The 17,681-nt window shown below is 47.4% G+C and overlaps 1 protein-coding gene across 1 annotated transcript; it reads right to left on the bottom strand.

The window, feature by feature from the left end:
• Positions 1-13,234: 13,234 nt before the first annotated feature.
• On the bottom strand, positions 13,235-17,352 carry LOC137547506 (oocyte zinc finger protein XlCOF6.1-like). Its single transcript, XM_068271101.1, has 3 exons — positions 17,338-17,352; positions 13,664-13,996; positions 13,235-13,594 (listed from the first exon to the last, which is right to left on the bottom strand). The coding sequence occupies exons 1-3, from the start codon at positions 17,350-17,352 to the stop codon at positions 13,235-13,237; spliced, it is 708 nt and encodes a 235-aa protein (XP_068127202.1).
• Positions 17,353-17,681: the final 329 nt, after the last annotated feature.

Raw genomic sequence — 17,681 nt, forward strand, 5'->3', positions numbered from 1 at the left:
GCACTGTCAGAGCAGCAGCAGCAACAATGCAGTGAGTGGTGCCACCATGCAGGGTCAGCAGAATTGCAGCAGGTTCCTCTGATCCGCTTCCATCCTCCGGCACACCAGCCCAAACCCCCTGCCTCAGCAGCAGCGTGAAGCCCCGCCACTGCCAAGCGCTGCTGGAATTGGTCAGCCTGGGGAAGACCAAACTGATGGCGAACCATGTCCTGGCCAAACTCCGAGAGCAGGAGAGGAATTGGCTGACCCCCAGAGGCCTCAGAGTCGGAGAGGTGGTGTCCGACAATGGGGCAAACCTGGTTGCTGCAATCATCAGGGGAGACCTGACCCACATCCCCTGCCTGGCGCACGTCCTGATCCTGGTAGTTCAAAAGTTCCTGCGGACCTACCAGGGTATGGACCGACTCCTTGAGGCGGCAAGGAAGGTTGTGCGTCATTTCCGGCACTCGCCTGCAGCCGTGGCGAGCCTGGAAGAGGTGCAGAAGGAGCTGCACCTGCCACAGCACCGGATCATGCTCGATGTTCCAACTCGCTGGAACTCCACCCTGGCGATGTTGGAGCGTCTGGTTGAACAGAGACAGGCTGTCAGCCAGTACGTTGCACGAGCAACAGTTGCCTCCCCTCCACCACTGCAACTGGGCGTGCCGCCACCAACCTCCCATCCATCATTTCCACGGAGGACTGGGGGCACATGCAGCAGGTGTGCTCAGTCCTGGCACCCTTCCTGCAGGCCACCAACATGGTAAGCAGGGACCATGCAATGGTGTGCGAGTGGGTCCCCTTGGTGTGTGTGCTGGACAGGGCCCTGTATGCACTGCTGGAAGAGGGAGCGGCAGCCTTGGACCAGCAGGAGCTGCAGGCAGTTTCACAGGCCACCTCTGAGGAGGAGGGCTTGGAGTTGGTGGAGGTCCCTGACCTTGCTGCTGATGAGGGAGAGCAGCAGAGCGCAGCTGGACTGGTGCGGGGATGGAGAGAGGATGAGGTGGAGGAGGCAGAGGAAGAGGAGGACAGCACTGTCGGCTCTGGGGCTGCCGATGATGTGCCAGCAGACGTGGCCAGACTCTTCCCAATGGCAGCGCACATGCTAAGGTGCCTGCGCAAGGACCCAAGGGTGATCCAGATAAAGCAGAGGGAGGACATCTGGATCTGCATGATGCTGGACCCACGTCTGAAGGGGAAGCTCAGCCAGTTCCTGCATGCAGGAGGAGACCGTGCGCAACAAATTAGGGATTTGCAGCTGTCCCTTGTTGAGCGCTTGGAGGAAGCCTTCCCTCAGTCATCCACCCCCACTGTCCAGCCAGCACAGAGGCAGCAGCAGGTGCCTGCATCCACCAGCAGCAAGCGCACGCGCACCACAGACCTACTGTCTCTAACCCAAGAGCTCTACATGAGTGTAGAGCTGCCAAGGACTAGAGAGGAGGTGCCTGTAGCAGCATCCTTCTCCAGTCACAGACCCGCGTGGTGGCTGACTACATGGGGTCCTTCAGCTGGCTTGACAGCGTTGTCCCTGTTGATCCCATGGAGTATTGGGTCAAGCACCTGCCGGTCTGGAGCGAGCTTGCGCAGTACACCCTGGAAGTCCTCTCCTGCCCCCTTCCAGCGTACTGTCAGAGCGTTGCTTCAGTGCAGGCGGTGGAGTCGTCACTGAGAAGTGATCTCGTCTGTCTCAAAAGTCTGTGGATAGACTGACGTTTCTCAAAATGAACCAGGCTTGGGTGGGTGGAAGGTGAATTCCTGGACCCTGTTGTCGGCGAGAGGGGGACATGAAGTGGCGCACACACATTACACCTGCTGCTGCTGCTGTATTTCCTCCTGCTGTCTGTGTCTCCACTGCCAGGGAACACATTACAAGGAAGGTGTTGCTGCCCATGCGCCACCAGCTATTACGCTCAAAAATAACTGCCTGCATTATTTTGAAAAAAAAAATATTTTAGAGGTGTCCGGGTTGAAAACTGTGCTGTCCCAATTGTGTATTGGACACAATGTGGGCTTCACGGCCGCTGTCTGGAACTTCATGCTGTTTATTTACGGCCCTGGAACCACCGCTAGGACCCAGGGTCTATTATGTCTCGCTGCCTGCCCTCCTGCTGCCTGCTGCCAGTCTGCCACACACTCATCCTCCTCAAGCTGCCTGCTGTTGTATTTCCTCCTGCTGTCTGTGTCTCCACTGCCAGGGAACACATTACAAGGTGCTGCTGCCCATGCGCCACCAGCTATTATGCTCAAAAATAGCTGCATCAATTTGAAAAAAAAAATTGTAATTAATTTAGAGGTGTCCGGGTTGAAAACTGGGCTGTCCCAATTGTGCATTGGACACAATATGGGGTTCACGACCGCTGTCTGGAACCTCATGCTGTTTATTTACGGCCCTGGTACCACCGCTTGGAACCAGGGCCTATTATGTCAGTCACATCACACTGCCTGACACACACTACTCCTCCCCCTGTAGCTACATTGAGCTTCTGCTGTCTGTGTGCTGCTACCACTGCCAGGGAGAACAGAAGAAGAACTATTTTCTGCTGCCACCCACTCTCCTACCAGCTATTACCACACTACAATAGCTGCAACTACTTCCTCCTCCTGCTGATGTCTGTGTTTTACCACCGCCAGGGTACACATAAAAAGGCGCTGTGGCTTGCAATGTGCCACTAGTACCTATTATGCCATCAACACAAATATAACTATGGTGTTGTTATTAAAATAAAATATTTCCACAAATGAAGTAAAAAAAATATTACAAAAAAAGGAAAACCAAGACACATAATATAATGATAGAGAAGGTGGAATTCCTTTCTCAATTTGTCCGCGTGCATGCGACATTCAGGTACCCATGTTCTTTCCTCCATACCATACCCTTTCCAGTGAACTAGATACTGTACTGAGTTCTGTACCAACCGTGAGTCTAAAATCTTTTCTACTTCGTACTCAGGTTGGTCATCTACCATCACAGGAGGAGGAGGAGTGGGACCTACATGAACTGCTGGCTTAAGCAGGGACACATGAAAGGATCTTACACCACGCATGCTGGCAGGAAGATCAATGGCATAAGTAACATTGTTGATCTTCCTGGTAACTGGAAAAGGACCCACAAACCTGGGACCCAACTTGGGCGAGGGTTGTTTCAGGGCCAAATGACGGGTGGACACCCAGATCAAATCTCCTGGTTGGAACTTCCACTCTAAAGAACGTCTCTTGTCAGCTTGACCTTTCTGACTTTGAAAAGCTTTTCCAAATTATTCTTTACAATCCCCCAATTGTCCTTCAATGTTTTTTGCCATGCCTCCAGAGCTGGAAACGGAGTGGAAGCTACTACTAATGGGGAGAACTTGGGCAACTTCCCAGTAACCACCTGAAATGGCGAAAACCCAGAGGAAGAGCTTTTCAAATTATTGTGCGCAAATTCTGCAAATGGCAAGAACTTGACCCAATCATTTTGCGCATCCGCAACATAACATCTTAAAAATTGTTCCAAAGACTGATTCACTCGTTCAGTCTGACCATTGGTCTGTGGGTGGTAGCCCGATGAAAATGACAGTTCCATGCCCATTTGACGACAAAATGCCCTCCAAAATCTGGAAATAAATTGGACTCCCCGATCTGACACTATGTTTTCCGGAATACCATGTAGTCGGAAAACGTGGATGATAAAAAGATCGGCCAGTTCCTGGGCCGAGGGGAGTCCTTTTAAGGGCACAAAATGGGCCATTTTACTAAAACGGTCAACTACCACCCAAATGACCGACATGCCCTCAGACTTCAGAAGTTCCCCCACAAAATCCATGGACAAGTGGGTCTACGGTTCACTCGGGGTGGGCAAAGGCTGCAACATTCCCACAGGTGCCAGGCGGGAGGGTTTACTTTTTGCACATACTGCACACTCTCTAACATACTCCTTGCAGTCAGTTGCCAATGAAGGCCACCAAGCACACCTAGCAACAAGGTCCTGTGTTCTGGAGGCCCCAGGATGTCCAGCATTCTTGTGCGAGTGAAACATCTGCAATATTTGAAGGCAAAAAGGCAGTGGCACAAACATAACCCCCTGAGGCTTTCCCTCACGAACATCCTGTTGGAAAGAGCCCAAAGTCTCCCTCCAGTCTCTCCAAGTTTCTGTGGCTGCCAACACAACTTTCTGTGGAATAATAGTGTCTGGGTCTGAGGGCTGTGCTGTCTCTGGCTCAAAGCATCTGGACAGGGCGTCTGCCTTAACGTTTTTACTACCAGGAGTGTACGTAATTATGAACCTAAATCTCGAGAAAAACAATGACCATCGAGCCTGACGGGGGCTCAATCTCTTAGCCCCCTCAATGTATTCCAAATTCTTGTGATTTGTGTAAACCGTAATTGTCAGGAACCGGCCCGCGGCACGCCTGCGTATACGGTTCCCGACTGCGGGTTTGACCAGATTAAGCGGGGAACAGCCTTATTTAAGCTACAAACAAGGCTGGAACCCCTCAAACACTTCTCACTGCCACCACTAGCTGTTCGCTAGACACTTCCACTCTGCTGTCGAGTCCTCAGCGCGCACTCCGCGTTTTCGTATTTGGGTCAGCTTTGCGCTTAGGCCAAATACGGGAACGCCACGCACCCACACACACACACAGTTGCAATCTTACACTGTCGTGAAGCAAAGACCCACTAACAGTCGTTCCGAACGATACTGTTAGCCACTCTGCTGTCGCTACTCGCACTGGCGTTGTTCGTACGTTGGGTCAGCTGCGCGCTTAGGCCAACGTATGACAAACGCCCCCACACACAATGCAATTACAATTTCATACGGTAGTGTTGCTCAAGCGTACAATTAGGCATGAAACTTATACACGGTTACACTTCAGTCTCTTCTAGGCTATGAGTGTTAGTTTAGTACGGCAGAAGTCAAACTTATTAAATAATAATTTAAAATTCCAGAAAAACATAGAACAGTGCAGAACTTAATATATACAGAAAAATTACAAAAAACAAAGTAAAAATAGTTACAAGATAAAGTTACAAAGATAACACACAAAGCGAGTTTGCTTACCAAAATAAAGGGATCCCGATAGAAGAATCGTGGACTTTGGTGTGGACGGACACAGTCTGGCTAGACCAGGAGTTCACTAGCTTGGGCCAGGAGACCGGCTGCCACTACCGTCAGAAGAGAACTAATTTGAGGTAGCTGTCCCCTGGTTTTTATAATGAAATATTCGCCTCGAGGCTGTAAGCCTGTGTGGACGGGGGGGAAGCTGGATTTAATTACATCCTCAGTCATAATTGGATTTCCAGAGATCCAACATCCACTATAGTCCACACACCCAACAAAAGACTTCCTTAGCCCAATTTCCCCAGGTTACAATGTCTTTACATCAAGAGATTGTTAAATGAGGCTTTTCAACTCCACCAATAATTCAATTTCCACAGGTAGAAAATGGTATCAAAAGGACTTCACCTCTTCAATAATTTCCAGTAGGCTGTCAAATACATTTCAAACATTCAGGTGTCAGCTTCCCCCTGCCCCCAAGACTCTAGCAGGCTTGCCTTGTCCCAATGGCTGACACCAGACTCAAAAGCCATGCCGACCAGCCTATTCTTCCTCAATTGGCAGGTAATTAGCAGTAGACACAGTTTCCCCTGCTGGACAATGGGGCAGAGGTAATGGACATCTACATACAGAATTACATTAGACAGACTTCAGTTTACTCTGGCCAGGTGACCAATTACTCCCAAGCCCAATACACATCTGAGGCATTATTCAGACAACATGGTCTGACCACCTGTATAGGCTTCACAGCAACTGTCTAATTAAGGGTTTCCTCATTAGAAGCAGACAATGATAGGTAATTTACACTTTATACGGAATTCCAGGAAGACTGGCTAACAGACAATCCCATATGTTACAGTCAAAAAATGAAGGAAATATGTTCCTGTTATCCTTAATATCATCAGCACCTCAATATATCTCCACAGTAATAGTATGTTCTGCCCCTTCTAGCCAATGACGCCACTCTTCAAAGGCCAATTTAATGGCTAGAAGTTCCCTGTTACCTATATCGTAGTTTTTCTCTGCTGGTGAAAACCTACGAGAGAAATAGGCGCACGGGTGCAATCTGCCCTGCAACCCAGAGCGCTGAGACAGCACAGCCCCTACTCTAACCTCCAAGGCGTCTACCTCAACAAAGAAGGGAAAAGAGGTGTCTACGTGTCTCAGAATGGGTGCAGAGCAAAACAACTCTTTCAAAGTGGAGAAAGCAACTCGAGCCTCAGGGGACCAGTGGTTAGTATCTGTCCCTTTTTTAGTGAGACTGGTAAGGGGTGCTATGACTGTGGAGTACCCCTTTATGAACCTTCTATAGTAATTAGCAAATCCCAAAAATCTCTGAAGGGACTTCAGGCCCACTGGCTGGGGCCACTCCAACACAGCAGAGACCTTAGCAGGGTCCATAGAAAGACCCGAGGTGGAAATTATGTACCCCAAAAAGGTGACAGAAGTTTTCTCAAAAATGCATTTCTCCAATTTGGCGTAAAGCATGTTCAGTCTTAGTTTGTTCAGCACAAACTTGACGTGAGTTCTGTGTTCGGAAAGGTTGTCTGAGAAAATAAGTATATCATCTAGATATACTAGAACAAATTTACCCAACACCTCCCTGAATACCTCATTGATGAGTTCCTGAAAGACGGCCGGGGCGTTACACAACCCGAAGGGCATCACCAGGTATTCGTAATGCCCATCGGGTGTGTTAAAGGCCGTCTTCCATTCATCGTCCTTTCTGATTCGCACCAGGTTGTATGCCCCACGTAGATCCAATTTCGAGAAGATCTTAGCGTTGGTGACCTGCGTGAATAAATCGTCTATCAAGGGTAATGGATAACGATTTTTTACTGTAATCTTATTCAGACCCCGGTAATCAATGCATGGACGAAGGCCTCCGTCTTTTTTCTTAACAAAAAAGAAACCTGCTCCGGCAGGCGACCGGGAAGGGCGAATTAACCCTTTGGCTAAATTTTCACGGATGTATTCCTGCATGGCCACTTTTTCCGGCCCAGACAAATTGTATAGATGGCCTCTAGGGGGCATACAACCCGATCGGAGATCAATAGGACAATCGAAAGAGCGATGTGGAGGTAACTTATCAGCAGCTTTGGGACAAAATACATCCGAAAACTCAGAATATTGTTCTGGTACTCCCTCCACCCGAATCCCGGTCTGGCCCAAGGTCACCTTCACTAAACAATGCTGGAAACAATGGGCTGACCAGCTTGTTAACTGACCCGTGGCCCAATTAAACTGAGGGGAGTGAAGGTGTAGCCATGGCATGCCAAGGATGACTGTGGAGGTAGACATGTGTAATACAAAAAACTGTAATTTTTCCCTCTGCAGTACCCCTATAGTAACTTCCACCTCTGGTGTCTGAGACAGAGGATGGTTACGTTGCAGGGGGGAGTCATCCACTGCCGTAACCTGAATGGGTGGTTTTACCGGGGTAAGCGGGATACCCAATCTCTTTGCAAATTCATAATCCATGAAATTAGCCGCTGAGCCGGAATCTATGAAGGCCTCAGAGACTTCAGATTTATTCTCCCATGTAATCATACAAGGAAGAAGTAACCGTTTATCTTCTAGGGGTGAAAGTCGTACACCTAGGGTATTACCCCCAACTACTCCTAGGCAGTAGCGTTTCCTGACTTTTTAGGGCAATTCTGCACTCCATGACCCCCCTCTGCACAATAAAGACACAACTGTTCAGAAATCCTGCGTCTCCGCTCAACTTGAGACAATCTGGACCGGCCAATCTGTATTGGCTCGGGTGGAGGTGAGGCGGGAGGAGCAGTGTAGGACACCGTTTTAATGTTGTTTCTACCCGGGTCTGCTTTTGATAGCGTAATCTGCGATCAATCCTAATGGCCGATGAAATGGCCTCATCGATGGTTCTAGGTTCGGGCTGACTTAACATAAGATCTGAGACCTCATCCGATAACCCTGATAAAAAACAATCTAAAAGGGCATAGGTGTCCCACCTGGCTGAAACTGACCACCTCCTAAATTCTGCAGCATAATCCTCGACCGGACTCTTGCCTTGACGTAACATCTTGAGCGTCCGCTCAGAAGTCGAGGCAATGTCTGGATCGTCGTAAATTATCGCCATGGCTTTAAAAAATTCATCTACCGAGGTTAAAGCTAAATCTCCGGCGGGTAGACTGTATGCCCAAGTTTGGGAATCGCCTGATAACAAGGTCTTAATAAATGTGACCCTTTGGGCCATAGTTCCTGAAGACCTAGGTCTCAACTCAAAGTATGATAACACTCTACTTATGAAATTTCGAAAGTCAGATCTGTGACCAGAAAATTTCTCAGGTACAGGCATACGTATGTCTGTGCTAGAAGGGGATCGCACTTCATCTACAGCTGTCTGGAGGGTGCGTACGGATTCAGACAATGAGTCTATTAAAGTCTGATGACCACCCAGTACTTGGTTGATGTTATCCACCGAAGTGGCAAGTGTGCCCAGACCAGGGATGCTCGGATACCCCTTTTTATTATTCGAGCTAGTTCGAATTCGAATAGTAAATTATTTGAGTTAGGTCGAATATTCGAGTCGCATATTTTTTACTATTCGATTCGACCTCGGTATTCGAGCTCACTATTCGAGTCGGTATTCGAGCTCATTATTCGAGCTGACTATTCGAATTGGCCTTAAATAGCTTCCAACACTTGTTTTGGGGGTGAATGATGCAAGAAACATCCTTTTTTCCAAGTAACAACAGCAAGTGATTATGTGGGGATGTTCCTTTAAAAAAAAAAACGTCTTCTTCTTCTTCTTCTTTATCTTCTATATCTTCTTCTTCTTCTTCTTCTTCTTCTTCTATATCTTCTTCTATAGCTTCTTCTTATTATTATTATTATTCTATATCTTCTTCTTCTTCTTCTTCTTCTATATCTTCTTTTTCTTCTTCTTCTTCTTCTTCTTCTTCTTCTTGAAAAGATAGAAGACCGAGAGCCCAATATAGTGTAGTATGTATTAGTGGGGGATGAGAATAATGAAAGTAAGTAATATACTCACAAGTCAGGGTTGCCTCAAGAGCAACCACTGTAAACGCAGGTCAGGAGAACAAGCCTGTCCCCACTCAGAAGTAAAACGTCGCTCTCCGTCCGTGGATAGAAGAATTGTAGGGTAGATCACCCTTCCACCAAGGGTGGACTTCTGGATGCGAGAAGGTGTACAGAGGCGCCGAAAGTGTAAAAGTGGCTAAAACGTTAAAATGTTTTGGTCGCGGTGGTGGACCGGCCGACCATAAACGGACAACAAGGCTGTTGTTTTTCAATAAATATATACAAAATTTATTCAGAAAGCTCCCAGCAAATAGTCGCAACGCGTTTCACGGGTAGCAACCCGCTTCTTCAGGCAATTAGGGGGCAGGAGCAACAACACTGAAAATGACAGAGATACATAGCAGGCATCAGCATACTGTGTGTGGTACATAGTACAGGGTCAGTAAGTTACATATACACATAGCTTTTTTTTGTATGAGTAGTGTTAACACATATATACTGTCACCGACAAGTCATAAAACATAATTACACTTGTGTAAAACATTGCTTGGTTGCGGAGTGTGTGTCCATAATGTATGGACGTTCGTGTTTGTAACTGTGCGTTATTCCCATGGGAAGAGTCTATTTGTGGGCTGTGCTGGCTTAGTAGCAATTAGTGCTGCTTGATAATGGAGTGAATGCTACATTAAGTAGAGAGCATGGTGGAGTGAGAAAGTATACAACGAAATGATAATGCTATAGTGTTGCATGGATGGAGGGGAATATACACTTACCAGCGTCAAGTCTGGATGAAGCTTGGCACCTCTGTGTAAGTAGATCGTGTGTGCTGGGTTTATGAGGGGAAAATGGGCGGTGCCGAGGGACGTGAGGGGGGTGTGGCAATGTGAGGGACAGGATTGGGCCACTTTTGTTGATTGGCCAATGCGGAGGGGCTGGGCAGGACCTCTCAGCGGCCGTGATGCGCGCGCTGCGTCTCATGAGGTACGCTGACCTGCGCGAGGGATTATGGGGCGAGTGCGACGTGGCCCTGTGCAAGTGCGCATGTGCGCACTACGTCACTTTATGCGGAGTGTGTGGAACGCATCACACACTTCCGCCCTCCAGCTGGGCAAGTCGGGGAAGGGGAGGGGAGGAGAGAGGAGACGAGTTGCCCATATAAGCTTCAGTATACAGGCTATGTATTCTATTTTAGATATCCAAGTAGTACAAGGAAAAACTTAATCTCCGTTCCCCCCTATTGTTTATTTTAGGGATGGGACGAATCCACAATTTCTTCGAATCCGAATACGAATCCGAATCTAAAAAGGTATATCTCGAACCTTTCGAATCCCGAATCTAACGAATCCTGCGTTCCGTGGAATGGTTGCCCACAGTATAGGTAGGCAGGCTAGGTGCTCACACTATAGGTAGCTAGGTAAAGGTGCCTTCAGTATAGCTAGCTAGGTATAGGTGCCTTCAGTATAGCTAGCTAGGCATAGGTGCCTTCAGTATAGCTAGCTAGGCATAGGTGCCTTCAGTATAGCTAGCTAGGCATAGGTGCCTTCAGTATAGCTAGCTAGGTAGGGGCCTTCAGTATAGCTAGGTATAGGGGCATTCAGTATAGCTAGGTATAGGGGCATTCAGTATAGCTAGGTATAGGGGCATTCAGTATAGCTAGGTATAGGGGCATTCAGTATAGCTAGGTATAGGGGCATTCAGTATAGCTAGGTATAGGGGCATTCAGTATAGCTAGTTAGGTATAGGGGCCCTCAGTATAGCTAGTTAGGTATAGGTGCCTTCAGTATAGCTAGCTAGGTATAGGTGCCTTCAGTATAGCTAGCTAGGTATAGGTGCCTTCAGTATAGCTAGCTAGGCATAGGTGCCTTCAGTATAGCTAGCTAGGTATAGGGGCCTTCAGTATAGCTAGCTAGGTATAGGTGCCTTCAGTATAGCTAGCTAGGTATAGGTGCCTTCAGTATAGCTAGCTAGGCATAGGTGCCTTCAGTATAGCTAGCTAGGTAGGGGCCTTCAGTATAGCTAGTTAGGTATAGGGGCATTCAGTATAGCTAGGTATAGGGGCATTCAGTATAGCTAGGTATAGGGGCATTCAGTATAGCTAGGTATAGGGGCATTCAGTATAGCTAGGTATAGGGGCATTCAGTATAGCTAGGTATAAGGGCATTCAGTATAGCTAGTTAGGTATAGGGGCCCTCAGTATAGCTAGTTAGGTATAGGGGCATTCAGTATAGCTAGGTATAAGGGCATTCAGTATAGCTAGTTAGGTATAGGGGCCCTCAGTATAGCTAGTTAGGTATAGGGGAATTCAGTATAGCTAGGTATAAGGGCATTCAGTATAGCTAGTTAGGTATAGGGGCCCTCAGTATAGCTAGTTAGGTATAGGGGCATTCAGTATAGCTAGGTATAGGGGCATTCAGTATAGCTAGGTATAGGGGCATTCAGTATAGCTAGGTATAGGGGCATTCAGTATAGCTAGGTATAGGGGCATTCAGTATAGCTAGGTATAAGGGCATTCAGTATAGCTAGTTAGGTATAGGGGCCCTCAGTATAGCTAGTTAGGTATAGGGGCATTCAGTATAGCTAGGTATAAGGGCATTCAGTATAGCTAGTTAGGTATAGGGGACCTCAGTATAGCTAGTTAGGTATAGGGGCATTCAGTATAGCTAGTTAGGTATAGGGGCCCTTAGTATAGCTAGTTAGGTAACAAATGACACGGCTCTAATGGTCATCTGTGGAGCAGGTGATTCAGACCTTACTGCAGTCTCAGAGATACAAATGACACGGCTCTAATGGTCATCTGTGGAGCAGGTGATTCAGACCTTACTGCAGTCTTAGCAACAAGTTCCTTCCGTAGTCTGGACTCTCCACGGGGAGGAGTCAGACAGGGAGAGGGAAGGACAGAACGTGAGTGACACCAGAGAGAGGGTGTCACTAACAGGTCTGGCGTTCTTTAACGATCGGTGTAACACAGAGAGGGTCTGATTACCGGTGAACTGCAGTATCACCGAGAATGCAGGATATACCCGATTATTGGTGATCTGCAGTCTCACCGGTAATCAGATATATAAGCTAACCTCTGGTCACCTGAGTAACGAGTGTCTGGTGCAACTGTAATGTTTTGAGGGCTGCACCTCAAAAGCAGGTACAGGGCAGCAAGGAGTACTGCACCGATTCCTTCCACAGGTCTGAGCTCTCCAAAACGGGAGGAGTCAGACTGACAGTGGGAAGGAAAGTCCGAAAGTGACACTCAGGTGCAAGTGTCACTAACGGGACAAGGAACCGCCTCCAATCGTGAGGTCGGTTCTCGAGGTCGGGCAAGCCAAGTTGAAAACACACAGACAGATAAGGTACAAGATCAGCAGACAAAAGGCAGAGTCAAAGTACAGGCAGGGTTCGGCAACGGGGTATCAGATATATCGGGGTACAGAATCAGGAGGCAGAAACAGAGTCTAGGAGCGAGCCGGGGTTCGGCGACGGAGTATCAGAAATAACGAGGTACAAGATCAAAGTTCAGAAGAGTAGTCAAGGCAGGCCAGAAGTCATAACAGATAATCACAATCAAACTAGTACTTTAAGCTATCAACGGAATCTAGCTTAGTGTAGGATTACAGCTCCAGCTGGTCCCGGCACACTAACGGATCTGACTAACGGATCTGGGTGCTCGCAGATACAAAGCAATAAGTACTTTAAACTATCAACAGAATCTGCCTAAGTGTGGATCCCCGGCTCCGGCCGGTTCTAGCACACTTTGGGATCTAACTATGGTCTGAGTACTGACACAAGTGTACACAACGACAGACAAAGACAGAGTGACAAGTCCAGGTTTAAATACTGACAGCAGATTCAAGCAGCCCCGCCCGAGGGGCTGAACCAACCTGCAAGGAAGATTGACAGGTGGAAGTCAGCTGACCACCAAGTCAGCTGATCTGTCTCCTCTGCCCATAAAGGTCCTATAGCTCTATGTAAAGGTCCTTTTGCTCCATGTGCAGGCGTGTGGACCCAAGCTGCTGCAACAGAGATCCCTGTCCCAGCTGAGTCGGGAAGCGACACCCGGGATGGTTTGGCCAGAAAGGTGACATCAGGTGTGAAAGCAGCTGCGCTGCTTTCCACCACAGAGGTAACGTTTAAGATCGTTACATTACCCCCCCCTGAGGCGTGGACTCCGGACACGCCCCAGACAGGTCCCCAAGAGACAATAATTGCAACGTCCTCATCTCATACCCACACTCTTCCCCTGATCAGGTACCAGAGTCGAGGACTGTCCTGTTTCAGATTCAGGATTTTGAAATAAAGGATAAATGTGATGGTCACTGCCTTTCTCGCATTCAGAACATAAATACAACCTTTCATAGAGCGAGATTTCTCATGAGTGACAACCAATGCATCAGGCGAAAAACATTTCCCACACTCAGAACATGAATACGTTTTCTCATCGGTGTGAGACTTCAAATGACTGAGAAGTTCAGTGTTATTTACAAAACATGTTACACACTCAGAAGACGAATAAAGCTGTCCCCCGCAGTGTGAGTTTCTACGATTGACAAGATTTATGTTATGTTTAAAACATTTCCCACACTCAGAACATTAATATGATTTCTCATCAGTGTGAGACTCCCCATGACTGAGAAGTTCTTCCTCACATACAGAACACCAGTACTGCTTCTCACAAGTGTGAGATTTCCCATGGGCTACAGGCGGTAGTTCGGATACAAAAGGGGCCCAGCACAGAAAACTTGAATAGGTTTTCTCATTGGTGTGAGACTTCCCATGACTGAGAAGTTTCTCCTCACATACAGGACACACGTATAATTTCTCACCGGTGTGAGATTTCCCATTAGTCACAGGTCGTCCCTCAGGTACAAAAGAGTCCCCACACTCAGAACACAAATATATGTATCCCTTAAAGTGGGGCCTACTATGGTTGACAAGATCCAAACCATGCTCAGAACCTGAATGTGGTTTCTTGTTACTTAGAATCTGGTCAGATGATGGAGCTGAAGACTGTACGGTTTCAGACTCCTGAACTCAATTTGCTGCAATAAGCAAGCTTGACCCTTGCACAGCAGATTCATGACTATAGATGGAGCCATCACTCTCATAAAGTTCGGAAATGTTATCCGCATAGTAGCTCTCTATCTGTTGTTCCTCAAAACCAATCTCTGATCCCAGTGAGGTCGCACTTCCCCTATACGAGTTCTCATCAGAATGCAATTCCTCAGGAATAATAGGGGGTGCAGGATGTACGTGGGACTTTCTATGATTGAGGAGATCTGCATAATATACAAAACCCTCTTTACACTCTGAACATGGAAAAGATTTATCAGACGGACGGGAGATATCTAAATCGGGGTGATATTTAAGCGACAGTTTTCCCACCATAAGTTTAGTTACACCAACACATGGTTTCTGGAGGCCGGGATCTGAACTAGCACCAGAACCCGTATTTCCCGGGGATGGCGCAGCAGACCCCTTAGAACTCGGGCCTCTCACCGTCCCCAAAAAAATTTTTCTTGACTTTTTCCTGCAATTTCGTACCCAATGGTCATGTTGTCCGCAATAGAAGCAAAGACCCTCTAGGCGTCTTCGCGTCCTCTCTGATTCAGATAACCTAGAGTGGTGCCCTACGAATTTCCCTGGTGAGGGTTCTCTAGATTGAATTACAGAGGGGGGTGACACTGGTGCAACAGAGTTTAAAATACACTTAATTGACTCAGTCAGTTGGTTAACCTGAGTCTGTAATGCATCAACCGTTTTCTTAACCTCCTCAAGAGTAGCGGTTAACACATCGATCCGTTCATCAAGTGTCACCATGTTTTTTAGGGTCTGTCGTTCTGTGACGATTAACGCCACTACTCAGATGACTGAGCGTTGGTGATCTGCGGAATAATGGTTTTACAGGACCTTACCACAGGAGTTGGCAAGGAACACTCAGGACACCAACAGAACAGACCAGACACAAGGCCCCGCAGTGGGGCTGGAAGGCACCGACAGATAAATACGGTTCTAACGGTCACCTGAGGAGCAGGTGATTCAGACCTTACTGCAGTCTCAGAGATACAAAAGACACAGCTCTAATGGTCATCTGTGGAGCAGGTGATTCAGACCTTACTGCAGTCTCAGAGATACAAATGACACAGCTCTAATGGTCATCTGTGGAGCAGGTGATTCAGACCTTACTGCAGTCTCAGAGATACAAATGACACGGCTCTAATGGTCATCTGTGGAGCAGGTGATTCAGACCTTACTGCAGTCTCAGAGATACAAATGACACGGCTCTAATGGTCATCTGTGGAGCAGGTGATTCAGACCTTACTGCAGTCTTAGCAACAAGTTCCTTCCGTAGTCTGGACTCTCCACAGGGAGTAGTCAGACAGGGAGAGGGAAGGACAGAACGTGAGTGACACCAGAGAGAGGGTGTCACTAACAGGTCTGGCGTTCTTTAACGATCGGTGTAACACAGAGAGGGTCTGATTACCGGTGAACTGCAGTATCACCGAGAATGCAGGATATACCCGATTATTGGTGATCTGCAGTCTCACCGATAATCAGATCTATAAGCTAACCTCTGGTCACCTGAGTAACGAGTGTCTGGTGCAACTGTAATGTTTTGAGGGCTGCACCTCAAGAGCAGGTACAGGGCAGCAAGGAGTACTGCACCGATTCCTTCCACAGGTCTGAGCTCTCCAAAACGGGAGGAGTCAGACTGACAGTGGGAAGGAAAGTCCGAAAGTGACACTCAGGCGCAAGTGTCACTAACGGGACAAGGAACCGCCTCCAATCGTGAGGTCGGTTCTCGAGGTCGGGCAAGCCAAGTCGAAAACACACAGACAGATAAGGTACAAGATCAGCAGACAAAAGGCAGAGTCAAAGTACAGGCAGGGTTCGGCAACGGGGTATCAGATATATCGGGGTACAGATTCAGGAGGCAGAAACAGAGTCTAGGAGCGAGCCGGGATTCGGCAACAGAGTATCAGAAATAACGAGGTACAAGATCAAAGTTCAGAAGGGTGGTCAAGGCAGGCAAGAAGTCATAACAGATAATCACAATCAAACTAGTACTTTAAGCTATCAACGGAATCTAGCTTAGTGTAGGATTACAGCTCCAGCTGGTCCCGGCACACTAACGGATCTGACTAACGGATCTGGGTGCTCGCAGATACAAAGCAATAAGTACTTTAAACTATCAACAGAATCTGCCTAAGTGTGGATCCCCGGCTCCGGCCGGTTCTAGCACACTTTGGGATCTAACTATGGTCTGAGTACTGACACAAGTGTACACAACGACAGACAAAGACAGAGTGACAAGTCCAGGTTTAAATACTGACAGCAGATTCAAGCAGCCCCGCCCGAGGGGCTGAACCAACCTGCAAGGAAGATTGACAGGTGGAAGTCAGCTGACCACCAAGTCAGCTGATCTGTCTCCTCTGCCCATAAAGGTCCTATAGCTCTATGTAAAGGTCCTCTTGCTCCATGTGCAGGCGTGTGGACCCAAGCTGCTGCAACAGAGATCCCTGTCCCAGCTGAGTCGGGAAGCGACACCCGGGATGGTTTGGCCAGAAAGGTGACATCAGGTGTGAAAGCAGCTGCGCTGCTTTCCACCACAGAGGTAACGTTTAAGATCGTTACACAGGATAGGGCGGAGGTGGGGATCCTGTAGTTGGATTTCCCACCTTTTGTTGAGTATATTACGGATAGATGAGTGTTGAGCGCTGTATTTTGTGATGAACCGGGGTATGTCGTTAGTCTGGGAATTGTTGGTGGGAAGTGGGGGATTTTGCATTTTGGCTTTCTGTTGTGCGTCTCTCAGTAGTTTTTTGGGGTATTTGCGGTCTATGAATTTTTTGGTTAAGATTTTAGATTGGGTATTGTATATCTGTGTCTCTGTGCAGTTACGGTATATCCTTCTGTATTGGCTGTATGGGGTGTTTCTGGTCCAGGGTCGATGGTGAAAACTATGGTAATGTATGTAGTTATTGGAATCAACTGGTTTGAAAAAGGTTCTGGTTAATATACGGGACGAGTGAGTGTATAAGACAAGGTCCAAAAATTCTATAGAACCGGGGTCATGGTGAAAAGTGAACTGCAGGCCTGCTGGATTTAAATTAAGATATTCGACAAAGGACGGGATCAGATTGCTGGGGCCTTTCCATATAAAGACTAAATCGTCGATATATCTTTTGTAAAACATGATGTTACTAATAAAGGGGTTTTCATTGTACATTTTTAGCTGTTCAAGGTATCCCATATACACTCACTCGTCCCGTATATTAACCAGAACCTTTTTCAAACCAGTTGATGCCAATAACTACATACATTACCATAGTTTTCACCATCGACCCTGGACCAGAAACACCCCATACAGCCAATACAGAAGGATATACCGTAACTGCACAGAGACACACACAGATATACAATACCCAATCTAAAATCTTAACCAAAAAATTCATAGACCGCAAATACCCCAAAAAACTACTGAGAGACGCACAACAGAAAGCCAAAATGCAGAATCCCCCACTTCCCACCAACAATTCCCAGACTAACGACATACCCCGGTTCATCACAAAATACAGCGCTCAACACTCATCTATCCGTAATATACTCAACAAAAGGTGGGAAATCCTACTACAGGATCCCCACCTCCACCCTATCCTGACTCCAAAAC

Source organism: Hyperolius riggenbachi, chromosome 2, assembly GCF_040937935.1.
Source record: "Hyperolius riggenbachi isolate aHypRig1 chromosome 2, aHypRig1.pri, whole genome shotgun sequence".
Classification (NCBI taxonomy): domain Eukaryota; kingdom Metazoa; phylum Chordata; class Amphibia; order Anura; family Hyperoliidae; genus Hyperolius; species Hyperolius riggenbachi.

What these genes read in the sequence shown, in the direction of transcription:
- LOC137547506 (XM_068271101.1), bottom strand. An exon ending in AGAAGCAGTACTGGTGTTCT is followed by an intron (nt 13,595 to 13,663) that starts GTATGTGAGGAA and finishes TAATGTTCTGAG; the next exon opens with TGTGGGAAATGTTTTAAACA.